Source organism: Cricetulus griseus, chromosome 4, assembly GCF_003668045.3.
Source record: "Cricetulus griseus strain 17A/GY chromosome 4, alternate assembly CriGri-PICRH-1.0, whole genome shotgun sequence".
In the NCBI taxonomy this organism is placed as follows: Eukaryota; Metazoa; Chordata; class Mammalia; order Rodentia; family Cricetidae; genus Cricetulus; species Cricetulus griseus.
In genome coordinates this window covers 201,584,229-201,597,555 of record NC_048597.1, presented here as the reverse complement: position 1 = coordinate 201,597,555, position 13,327 = coordinate 201,584,229, and the positions used below count along the sequence as shown (strand labels likewise).

The following is a 13,327-nucleotide window of genomic DNA, read 5'->3' as shown; positions in this document are numbered from 1 at the left end:
CTGCTTGGACTGTTATTGAGCTCGGCCAGATACAACCACCATGGAATTTGATTCCCTTTTCTCTTCTAAGAGATCCTGGTGTGTCTTGAAGTTCACTGAGCAACACTGTAAGGAACGTCTTTAAATTACTTTAAAGGTTATTGTGCAACTATGAACAGAAGTATTTGTTATATACCTCAAATCTACAGAAAAACTTCTCCACACCTTGATTCTAAGTGACAAAGTAGCATCTACTGTAGAATGAGTTTTCAGGATGGTAACCTTTCTTTATGGAATGCTATTTTAATTTTAAATTAATGACTTTTGTATCATTATATAGGCAGAAATTCCTGTTACAAAGGCTATCAATATTCAAAAATAGTCGCCTATTTTTCAGTGAAAACAGAACATGCTAATTGGTTTCTTAATATCCTAAATGAACAAATATGAACACCATAAATTTGTTAGCAAGAAAACCACTCTCACAACTAAATGAAGGATCTTTTGAGGCAAGAGCCCTTCCACAGGGCTCCAAGCCCAGTCCACAAACTCAGGATTTCTCTATAGCTTTGGAGCCTGTACTGGCACTCACTCTATAGACCAGGCTGGCCTCAAACTCAAGATCCACCTGACTCTGCCTCCTGGGTGCTGGGATTAAAGGTGTGTACCACCATGCCCAGCTTCAGTTTGAATTTTGAAAGCATGCTGCCATGTTCTTTCCTACTCTCGTTACTACTTTTTAAAATCTTAAATCAAAGCTCATTTCTTCTATAAACACACACACAAAAGGCCTTTATGGATTTCCCAATACTTTTTCTCCTTCAATGTCTTTTTCTTTCTAGCAGCTCCAAGTCTATACTTGTTTTCTAAAAGGCCACAGAAAAACAGTGCCGACAAGCCTGCTTTCATGGTGTCTCAAATAATTTAACTTTCTAAAACATCACCTAGTGAAAGGAAGTTATTTACACAAACTGGCTCTCCACTGTGAACAGCAATTTTAAATTCTATTAGATTTGTCTGCAATTTAAAGAGATCCGTTGTCCAAACAGGATCCACACTCCAAATGAATGACATGTCTAAACACTAACACATAAGGTGCTCTCTAGTGCTTAGCAAGCAGGCAAATTAACCAGTGTTATGTTCAGATAGGAAAGCAGGAATGTGGAACCCTTCTGTCAACAGACAGACAGACACAGAGATGGGCCTGTTTTTAATATAGCTGGTGTATTGACTGGTTTGTGTGTCAATTTAACAAGCTGGAGTCATTAAAGAGGAAGTGCCTCCATGCGATACATCTATCTGTAAGACAGTTTCTCAATTAGTGATCAGTTGGGAAGTACTATTGTGGGTGGTGTCATCATTGGCCTCGTGGCCCTGGGCTCAAAAGAGAGCAGGCTGAGCAAGCCATATCAAGCAAGCCAATAAGCAACACCCCTCCATGGTCTCGGCATACGCTCCTGCCTCTAGGTTCCTGCCCTGTTTGAGTTCCCGTCTTGACTTCCTTCACTGATGAACAGTGATGTGGAAGTGTAAGGCAGATAAACTTTTTCCTCTCCAACTTGCTTTTTGGTCATGGTGTTTTGTCCCAGCACTTGAAACACTAAGACAGGTGACATTGAACTCTAATAGAGTGTTTTTCCCTGATAGACCTCTCTTCTAGAGATATCTGTCACATTTTGCTATTCCCAAAAAAAGAATACGGAGATCATGCTTTAGAAGTGGCTTTGGGAACTCTTATCTATCAGTGTCTCAATAGTGAGTTTTCTCCATCTACCCAACTGTACATTTTCCCATCTTTTATACTGTATGATCTATTTATGGGAGGTCTACTTATTTCCTCTAACTACTTATGATTCTACAATACACATAATATTTCATTAAATGAGATGAAAAAACAGAAAATTTGCTAAGTTGGTTGTCTTTATTCATTTTCTGGAACCATGACATAATGTTCATTACACTAGGTGGCAGTCTATGTATTTCATCACATAGGAGCCAGATGCTTGGCATCTGGCCTCCTCTAGAACAATGTGACACTGGGTGTGAGATTACCTTGCCGAAAGAACTCCACTTGCTTTACAGTTTGGTATAACTGGATAGCACCAATGCCGACAGGATCTACATACTGTGAACACTCTGCCTGAAGTGTAATTAAATTCACAAATCATTACTAAAACACTTCCTCAATCTAGTTTATCTACTTTGAATATTTAGGACCACAAAGAAGTATTACAGAGTATTTGTTTACACTGTAAAGATGTGTCTCTGCCTAAGGGGCCTTCATATAGCTTTAATAAAGAGCCAAACGGCCAATAGCTAGGCAGGACAGAATAGGTGGGACTTCTTGGCAGAGAGAGAGAGACTGGGAGGAGGAATCTAGACTGTGATTTTTTAAAATTTATTTATTAGTTATAGTTAGGGAACAAGTTTGTTTCACATGTAAGTCCCTTCCCCCTCTCCCTCCCCTCACTCCATCCCTCCTCCCCCACCCCCAGTAGACTGTGATTTTTATCAACAAACTAAGCAAGTTGGATATGCCATATGCCATACTAAGAAGAGGTAACTGAGCTATGTGGCAGAATATAGACTAAAAAATATGGCTTAATTAAGTTATAAGAGCTAGTTGGAAAAAAGCTTAAGCTAAAACCAAGTCTCTATACTTAATAATAAGTCTCTGGGTGTGATGACATATTATTTATGATTTATTAAAGCTTTCCTGGGGGTTCAGAATGCAAAGTCAGCCACAAGCCATAGAGGTCAGGCAAAGGTGATACATACCTTTAATCCCAGCAGCCATACTAGTTAGCCATAGAGTCAGGCAGTGGTAGCACACACCTTTAATCCAGGACTCAAGAGACAAGCAGAAAGGTCTCTGTTTGTTCAAGGCCACACTGAGCTATACAAAATTAATCCAGTCCTAAAGAGAAACAGCTCACACAAAGGTGATCTCAGCACTTGGATAACTAGCACTTGGATAACAATCCCAGGACTAGGAAGGTTTAAATGGAAGAACCAAAGGGTCTCATGACAGAATTAGTCTCCAGCCACACTGAGGAGAGGCAGTAGTATGAGGCTTGGTGAGAGCATGTGGACACAGAATCATCCTTTCAGTCTGAGGCAGAGCAGTGGCCTACTGCTTTGCTTCTCTGATCTTCAGCTTGAACTCCAAGATCTGTCTCTGGGGTCTTTATTTTTCATATTACATCTGGGACATTATTTGCAGGGTGGCAGTCCAAAGATAGTCCTGCAAGAAAGTGTGCTACAAAGAAGAGAACCTAAGTTCCTTCTCAAATTGGTTTCCTACTGATGACTGCAGCTGAATCACTATGAACTTACTGCCTGGGACAGAGCCTGGATCATCACAGACTCAAAAACCACTAGACAAAAATGTATATGGTGATTAAATCAGTAGCTTTCATTTCCACTCATGTACAATAAGCAATATTAACTCCTTGGTCAATGTAAGATTAGAGAGGTGTAATTGAGTTTAAAATTTAGGTAGTAATTTTGATATAATACTAAACCATCAAGCTGAATGAAATAACTACAGCTCTTATATCCAGATATGCTCTCGGACTAGTTAATTTCTAAAAAACCATCAATAATACAGAAAAGCACAATGTTTATTTTAAATTATTTTATTTTCATCATTTTTCTAACACAGAGAGTTAGAAAAATGAATTTTGGCACCAGGAAGAAGAACTTTGTTCAAGTGTAACCTTTAAATCCAAAACAATAGCTATAGCAAAAGACATTTAAACCTCTTTCAGAGAAATATCAAAAATTGAAATAAGAATTTTGCTGAGATTTTTAAAATGTGGGTAGAGGACAAGCAATAAAAAGACTAAGGAATGGTAAAATAGATTATGGTGAAGTAAAGAAAGGCAACCCCCAGGGGAAAAAAAATAAAGAGAACAACTAAGGGTAAAAGGTTAAGAAACAAGGCTCAAAAACCATTTTCCTGATATAAAATTCAAGTACTTAAGAAGTTTTGAAAAAACATTGTAAAATGTACTACTAATCTCAATGAATTTGTTCTTTTTGCTCACTATTTTCTAGAATTGGATGGGGGAGAACAGAAGGAAACAAAATTCCTGCTTGCCATAAGGACACTTGGACTTAAGTACTCTGCAAAGCAGAAAGACATGTGAACTTCCCCTGAGAGCTTGCCCTGGAGGAGCATAGGGGTCCAATTTCCAACAGAAAGGAATATCCACCTCACACGCTAAGTATATTTCTCATGGATATGCTCCCATTGGCTGTTTGTACTAGGCTTCTTGAGGAAATCCTTTGTGCAATATTTTCTTTGGGTTTCCTTCCTAATTATTGAAAAACAGACCTACACAGAGGTCAACATGGCTTAATAATTACATATAAATTCAGTAATCATCAGAATTCCAAGTTTCCAGACTTGCTGATTTTCATTTATAACTATATTCTATACTTCTCCACAATGATAAATAAAATCTCAGGGTTTTTTAAATAAGAAAATATTACCAGGCTTATTATCATCCATGCCTTCCTTTGTACCTTAACATTATATAAACTGTCATTATTTTCAGAGACAGTTAAAGCATAGAAATAAATACCGACTTTCATTTTCTTTTTTCTTTCTTTCCTTCTTCAACCTGTGTTTTAAGGCTCAGAGCAGACATTAAGAAACAACAAACAATTTTATGTAAAAAGTTTTCAAATGTTTGACCCAAAGTGAAGTTGTTCTGTTGATACTATTTAAATATTTCTCTCATCTTCTTAAGCACAACTTCAAAGACATGTTCATGCCAGTCATCCATCTCAAAGACCGATTCAGTTCAAGTTAAGTAAATAATTTAGGGATCTATAAATGACACTGCAATGTATCTTGTTCCGTTTTTAACAGGAAGTCCTTCATGCAAATGTGTAAGTCTTCCAGGATGCATGAAGCTCCAGCCTTTTCGTGGGGATTCAATGGAGCAATTATACCTTAGAAATTTGCATCCACCTCCCTAAAAAAGTTAAACACAAAGATATCAACTTAATATTTTACATTTTTAGTCAGGAGCAATATTCAAACCATGCCATCTAAATAGCAAGTGAGAAACAAATTTCAACAGAGTGTTCCCCATAATGCCACAGTTCCTGGAAATTTTCAGTATGCTTGTCATAATTACCTGAAAATCCTCTCCTACATTATTGAGAGCAATGTTGATGGTAAAGGTTGAGGCATCATGATGGGGACGGAGCGAGCGCTGTCTTTCAGGTGAGTACTTTACTACAAAATTCAGCAGTGCAAATCCCTAGGAAAGCAACCCAGTAGATTTGCTGAACAACACAAAGGAGGCACAAGAGCATATTCATGTGGGAACTGGTAGGGAGTAGGCAGGAGGAACAGGACAACTACCTTTGTGTAATAGCCTGCAAAGACCTTCAGTGTAACTGGAGCAATGAACTCTCGGATAAAGTGAAGCCAAACATTCTCCAGACCAATTTGCTTCATATGAATATCATCGGTTGGGACATTTTCATAACCACCAGATATTCGGCTATCCTAGAAATAAACATTAACACATCAAGAGGCTTCATATTGATATTATCCTGGCATTTTTTTTTCAGTCAAAAATCATAATGCACAATAAAATGGGCAATTGTTTGATTACGGTATGCCATCTGTTTTAGTGACAAGATCAAGACCATTTAGACAACAGACAATGGAGCCCTATGCATGACACTGACAGTATCAGTGGTGAATCGAGCTTCAGCTAGAAAACACTTTTCAATATCATAAAAAGGTGATAAAATGGACACCCTAACCCCAACACACACATTCCTGAAATTACTGTTTTATAATCACCCTCGGGGTAGATTCCAAGGATGTGCTCTTTAAATCACAGCACATCCTTGCTTTAATCTGGTGAGGCCCAAGTCTTTGAGCAATTACTGACCAGCACACCATCTCTAGACTTTGAGTTCTTCCTCGTATTTGGGAAAGCACCTCTCTTCCTGGTCAGCTACACAGCTGTGAGCCATGCTGTGCAAATGCAGTAAGAGTCAAAATATCCCCCCTAAAATTCCATCGTAAGAGGCTAAGGAACAGGCTGTCTGTCCCAGAGTCTTCTTAAAGAGACACATGGAATCAATACTTGTATTATTTCCTGCCAAGTTTTGTAACTGAATGTAAATACAGAGCAGACTTACAGATTCCACCGTACTCTTTTATATACATACACAAAACCATGTTGACATTGGATGCTCGTCCTAGCCTTTCCACAACAGTGCACCAGGAAAATGAGCACAGGGAGTAAAAACTGTCCTTGGAAAAGAACAGTGATCAGTGAAGACATGAATTTCCTAATCAATTCCAGTCTAGGGGCACTGATCCCTCATGGCAAAATGGTGTAATTACTCTCATAAATGAGAAAGGAACCCAGGAACAGAGTAATTTAAAACAATTAGCAACCAGTAAAATTAGACTAAAAAGTTTTCTTAACTGCCAATTCATTTAGATCAACAAACAAACTGCCAATTCATTTAGATCACAGTCTCATAGACATGTAACAAAACAGGCACATGTCCTCTGAAATCTCTGAATTTCTGCCCCTCCTCTCCCCACATTACTCCTTTCTGTAAAATCACAACTCACGTGATGCTTTCCCCCAGACCACTTGCCATAATGCTCCATTTCTTCGACCAACTCATCACAGGCTCTTTCAGAAAATATAGGAAACCAAAAGACATCTGGACAAGGCTGTAATACAGTGCCGCCGCAAGAAGACAGAGCAACATCAGTAACAGCTCTTGATAGAGATACATTTTTAAAATCTTCAAATTGCACAACTTCAAATTGTCTAGAAAAATTTTTATCACAACTTAATTGGTAGTGTTTTTTTCTCTTTTCTTTCCTCTTGGCAGATAAAACAATGGTGTATCACAGACCAGATAAAACTTTACTTTCTCAGAAATGAATCTGAGGGACAGTTTTGAACATGTAGAAATAGAGTGCATTAAATGGGCCCTCCCTGGCAGACCAGACTATCCAGCGTCTGCCCTCATTGCAGTTTTGCCCCACCCCCCTACGCCCTCTGCTTGAGGTGAATCTGGGTTACACCCAGGCCCAACTCCCCCCATCTCCTTCCTGGAACTTCCTGGGTCTGCTCAGCTTATAATAAACCTGTGGCCAGTTTGGAAATCAGTATGGAATTTTTCAGGAAAATGAGAATCAGTCTACCTCATGATTCAGCAATTCCACTTTTGAGCCTATACCCAAAGGATCCACATTTATTCAACAAGGACATATGTTCAACTATGTTCATGGCAGCGTTGTTTTAGTAGCCAGAACCTGGAAGCAACCTAGATGCCCCTCAACTGAAGAATGGATGGAGAAAATGTGGTTCATTTACACAATGGAGTACTACTTGGCGGGGGAAAAAAACAATGGAATCTTGAAATTCTCAGGCAAATGGATGGAAAGATGGAACTGGAAGAAACCATCAGGAGGTAACCCAGTCATGGAAATACTCACTCATATATGGATATTAGACATAGAGCAAAGGACTACCAGCCTACAATCCACACCACCAGAGAAACTAGGAAACAAGGAGGACCTAAGGGAAAAATATATAATTCCCTCAAGATGGGGAAAGAGACAAAAGCTCCTGAGCCAATTGGGAGCATGGGAGAGAGGGGAGGGATGTAGAAAAAAGAGAAGGGGAGAAGAGCGGGAGGAGAACATGAGGGATCAGGAAGACTGAGGCAGGGGAGGAATAGAAGAGAGCAAGAAAAGAGATAACTTAATAGAGGGAGCCAGTATAGGTTTAAAGAGATATCTGGCACTAGGGAAATGTTGAGAGATCACAAAGATACCCCAACTAAGAATCTAGGCAGTAGTGGAGATGCTGCCTTTGATGCCCTCCCCCTAAAATGAGATGGCCCTTATATGCCATCCTAGAACCTTCATCTAGTAGCTGATGGAAGCAGAAGCAGGCACCCACAGCTAAGCACTGAGCCATACTCTTGGAATCCAGTTGTATAGAGGGAGGAAGGATGAGCAAAGGAGTAAAGACCGTGCTGGAGAAACCTACAAACCAGATGACCTGACCTAGTGAGAGCACAAGGCCCCCGGTCGTAAAGCTGGGGAACCAGAATTGGATTGAACCAAACCCTCTGAATGTGGGTTCCAGTTTGGATGCCTGGGCAGTCAGTCTATGGGCCCTCTAACAGTGGAACCAGTATTTATCCCTAGGGCACAAATGGACATTGGGAGCCCATTCCCTAGGAGGGATACTATTGCAGCCCAGATGCATGGAGGAGGGCCTAGGCCCACCCCCCAAATGATGTGACAGACTTTGATGATTTCCCCCATGGAAGGCTTCACTGTCCTTGGGGAGTGGGTGGGGAGTAGGTTGGTAGGGGGCATGAGAGGGAGAGGGAATAAGGGGGGATTGATATGTAAAATGATTGTTTCTAAATTAAAAAAAAAGAAAAAAAGAAATAGAGTACATTTTAGTAGGTCTTTCTAAGTAAAGAGTGTTCATAAAAGAGAATCCAGTGTTTTCCAAAGATAAGCTTCCTCTGTCCACTGTCTATCAATAGACCCCCAGCCTTAGCAGCTAGAGGGAATGCTGGTACTTAGCTTCTTGTCTGCCTTTTCCAAAAGAGTGAGGTCTTAAGGCTAACTTAAACTTGAAAGTTGTAAGTAAACCTCATAAATTGTACCTAAACAACAATTTCTCCATATTTGAAATCCCTGCAGTACTATTACTCCAATCAGATTTTGTGAAAATTATAGGAAAACCATTCTAAATGTTACAATTATCAGTACAAACCTGCTCCACTATGCTCTCAGTGAAAATCTTTGAATAATCACGATTTATATATTTTTCCTTCCAGTCCTACAAAAAAATAAAAGCACATTTAAACAAATAAATTTTCCATAAATATATATATGTGTGTATATATATATATATATATATGTGTGTGTGTGTGTGTGTGTGTGTGTTATTCAGATAATTAATAAATAGCTGTGTACTGGACAAAACAGTACTTTTCAGAAGCCATTCTATATTCCAACTTTTAAAAGAAACCTTTTATCTTTAAAGTTTGATGGCTTTGGTTATTAAAATTGAATGATATTACAAAGGATAGATTCATTTGTAATATTTAAGAATATATACAAGAGAAATTGTGGTGTTTAAACATAAAAGTTAGAAGTGGGAATGTATCTCAGAGTGTTAAGGGTAGAAAAAACAAAAACAAAAACAAAAACTCCCTGCTTAGAGATAGACCTCACATTCCAATTAGGTTTGGTCATTATTTTAAATTTATTGATGTTAAAGTCCCTAATGTTTTATCGATATGAAACTAACACTAACATTAGCACTGACATTAACTCTTCACTTGAAAACATCTTTCTAGTCATCCAGTCAAATATGATCTCATTTATCTTTTAAACACTCTAAAAATGGGGAAATCGTTAAGTATTCTGCCACAGAACATCTTTAAACTAAAGTAAGTATGAAAACATGAGCAAACCACAGGAAGGTAAACAGTGAATTAGCTCAGTACTTTCCCAATAACCTCAAGAGCGTAGAGTTCCTACAGGAACATACACAATGCTCACCCGGAAGCTCATAACCAAGTAATTCTACCCCTCAGAAGATTCAAAAAATTCCTAGCTCAAGTTAAACGTGTAGATTCTACACTCTCCATAAAAAGAAAACCTTTCCAGTTTTCCCTCAATAAAAATGAAGATAGGCAGGTAAAATGGGACAAAGGCACTTTTAAAATACCTAAAGACATTCTGTTTTTCTATTCAACAGAAAGTTGTTCTTTCTGGAATTCTGCTATTTCTGTAAAATCAAAGACTACTTCCATCAGGTGGGCCTGCATCTTTGTAATTTAAAAATCACTGTTGGCCAGGGGAAGAGATCTTAGAAAGGAAACCAAAATGACCATTCAGGAAATCTTTCTCAAGGAATAAATGTGCCTACCATCCTGAAGAAAGAGGATGTAAAAGAGGATGTAAAGCTTTACTTTACTTTGCATTTTCATTTTTCATAATTCAGTTCCAAGAGCTATCTGACTCACATTTCTTCAACTTAAGAATGTGCTTACTTATACGGGAGAAAGCTTTACTTTGTATTGTGCTATGACTATCTTCAGTATGTATTTACAAAATTGTCGTAGCACTTTCCTAAGTTGAAAAATAATGGGTATTTTTCCAAACTAAATTCTTGATGTATCTTGATATATGTGGGAATGGGGGGGGGGGCAGAGTCAGGGCAGCAGGGATGAACCTAATGCATTTTGCATGGTAGGTGAGAGTTTTATCCCCAAACCATATCTTTAGTAACTGAGGTCTTCCCCCAACACACACTTTGAAAATATGTATGTAATTCACAGTATTTTCTAAAACTATGGTTAAGAACTGGATGGTACTTTTGAATGTAGAAAGCAGAAATTTTGGGAGAGAGCAGAGACACTGATTTTTCCTTTTCTTTAAGGTAATGTGTGTCTTAACTTTAAAATGTTCTTGGTCAAGTTTAGAACTGTTGCAGACCATCAAATACAATTGTTTGTACTCATTTAAAAAACATTTATGTGTTAATATTATTACTTGATTTACATCCATTTAGAGTGACAAGGTGATAAGCAACAACGGAGTTGAACATGGACATACCACAGGGTTTTCAAAAATCTGCCACAGGTCATTGTTGAGATGGGAGGTATTGTAATTGGCAGTTGACAACAGCCGTCCAAATTCATGTCTGTTAGAAATGTACATAAACATACCCTATGTACCAAAAACAGCAGTATTACTCTCAAAGTACAGGACATTTCATCACAGGGAAAATACATAGAATGCATTAACTTTTATATTTAATTGATAAACATGCATTTTCATTTTTCATAAAATGTGTACTATTTAAAATAAATAAAAATTGTTAAAAACTCGGAAAACATAAAACTAACAGCACTAACGATCAACTGAGAAGAGGGGGAATTAGGCTGCTTTGTCACTTTCTTAGGGATCCTGGAGACAGACAGGAAAAAAGAAATCCCTGTTTGAAAGCAGAAATATTTTTCAGAAATGCACGGCCAATGATGTGCATGTTCTCTTCGGCTTCTTTTCCTTTCAAAGAAATATATGTGTTTTATGAGAACCCAAGATGTCAGAAATACACCCTCAGTGCTTTACATTGTTCTGTTGTATTGTTTCAGACCCAACACAATTCTCCAGGCGTCTTAAGGCAGTTAAGGGGTAAGTTTCTGGTTCTTCCCTAAACCAAACAAATACGGCAGACACCACCAGGCCAAGGATGTCTCTTTGTACCTGTTTTGTTGGTAAAAGGATTAGTGGCAAGCAAACACATCAGCAAGTGTCCAAACTCATCTCTAATGGAGATAGATGTACTTTATGTCTACTCTCCTCAGCACCCCCAAGCCCCACAATACTGGGTAAAAGTATTTGAGATTATTTCTCTCACCTGCTAATTACAAAATGTAAATGACTTCAATGATCCAAGAAATGACCATCAAGCAACACTCCTGCAAAATCCCACAACACACATACGGGCAGATAAAGAGTACCAACACTCTACCGATCAATGCAAAGGCAGCTGTTAAGGATACTTTCCTGCCATTCAACACTGCACATCTATCATAATTACATAAAGAAAAAATGAATAAAAATAAATAAAAATGACACCTTTGGGGGCCTGAGCATTTGGATTGTTTCCGGAGTAGGGGAGTCTTTTTCCCTTTGTAAGGTCTAAAATGAAGAGAAGCATTGGGTCAGTTGATCAGCACACCTACTTTTCAGGCATCGGGGTAAATAAATATAGCAGCTCTGATAAAAAGCTGACATTGTGAAACGTCCTTCCTAGACAGCATGCAAAACAAGCAAAGCTTGCAGCACACACAGAGAACTTCCAGCCCCCCCACTGTTTTATTGTAACTTGTTTGGTGAAACACATATCCAAGCTCATTCCTTAGCAAAACTTCATTAGATACATAATTAAGACAAAGGGAAAAAATGAGTAACAGAGGCCATTCCGGATGCGCTGTTGAGTGAAATCAGCCAAACATGAGCACAAATACAATCGAAGGTACTGAGGGTGTTCAACGAGGGTGCACACAGATACACAGGCAATAAACATACTGAAACAACACATGCCTTGTTAAACCAAGAAAAAATACTTGCCAACTTTTCTGATATTCCGAAGGCTATGGCTGCTTATATAAATTGGGAAATAAAATAATACCAGAAACAGAAAATCTTATAAGTATGTTTTCTGAATTAAAACATATTTGGGTATTTTGAAAAAATTATTTTCTATAAGCATTTGCATTTCATTATAAAGGTACATTTCTAAAACCCTAATGTTCCATCAATTTTTCATGAAGATTAAATATACTATTTCCCTAGATTTGGGAGTCTGCTTTGTGAGAGTATACTATCAGTAGTATTGTAGAGTAAATCTAGAAAAAAGAGTCACTGGCTTTAAAACAAAATTATAGAGTTATTAAATGTGTGAAGAACATTTCGCTCAAACCAATATTAACTAAACTTGACATTTTAGTACAGAATTTCAGATGCGAATAAAAATATATTTTTCAAGTAACAAAGTTTATTCTTAATCTTTCTTTATTAAAAATCTTGTCGTGTAACTTGTGAGTCAGGCGTATGGTAACATTTAAAAACCATGCTTCAAATGTTCACAAATCAGTCTAAAAAAATACAGAACCAAAAAAATTGGCTAGTATTTACAAATAAGGACGGAAAAACAGCATCCCAATACATTGACACACGGACTGGAAAAGCAAGCCATCTTGTCAGAAAGTTCAAGCAAGCCATAGCTCTGCATCTTACCATTTCTCTAGCATTTCGGCAAAGAGCCATATCAGGATCCAATTTATCACGAACAAAATAGTTCCTTTCACTCATCTCTGATCGGAGTGTCTTTCCTTGAATTAAGTACACATTAGCCATGTATGGGACATTCCAAATTCCTCTGAAAGCAAAAGACACATTCCAAAAATACCACAAATACATACAATGTGTTTCATGCTTACATTTTAAAATAAATGCTTTGTACACATTCAAGTTTTGTATATATAAATTGTTCAGTCCGGTAAAACATACGACATTTGACAAATATGAAATGTTTTGATATATATATATATATATATATATATATATATATATATTATATATATCCTAATGAGGTTTAGGAGAAGTTATTATCTCTAGATAGACTTTAATTTAAATTGTATCTAGCTGTGGGAGTTCTCTTGCCACCGTTGTTACAGTTAGGTCATGGTAGTCTACTGTACAGAATATTTTCAGTTTAATAGCAAACATCTGATGGCT

At 37.7% G+C, this 13,327-nt stretch overlaps 1 protein-coding gene across 2 annotated transcripts in view; it reads right to left on the bottom strand.

Moving 5' to 3' along the window:
- Positions 1-3,601: 3,601 nt before the first annotated feature.
- The window catches only part of Plod2 (procollagen-lysine,2-oxoglutarate 5-dioxygenase 2), a 69,867-nt gene continuing 60,141 nt past the window's right edge, over positions 3,602-13,327 (bottom strand). The window contains exons 13-20 of one of the 2 annotated variants that reach the window (XM_027410944.2): positions 12,827-12,968; positions 11,663-11,725; positions 10,634-10,747; positions 8,781-8,846; positions 6,599-6,703; positions 5,360-5,506; positions 5,130-5,255; positions 3,602-4,964 (exon numbers count right to left, since the gene is read on the bottom strand). In XM_027410944.2, the coding sequence (XP_027266745.1) occupies positions 4,809-4,964; positions 5,130-5,255; positions 5,360-5,506; positions 6,599-6,703; positions 8,781-8,846; positions 10,634-10,747; positions 11,663-11,725; positions 12,827-12,968 (919 nt within the window). In that variant the 3' untranslated portion in view covers positions 3,602-4,808. The remainder of the gene's footprint in view (positions 4,965-5,129; positions 5,256-5,359; positions 5,507-6,598; positions 6,704-8,780; positions 8,847-10,633; positions 10,748-11,662; positions 11,726-12,826; positions 12,969-13,327) is intronic. The other variant, XM_027410945.2, reaches the window with a different exon arrangement.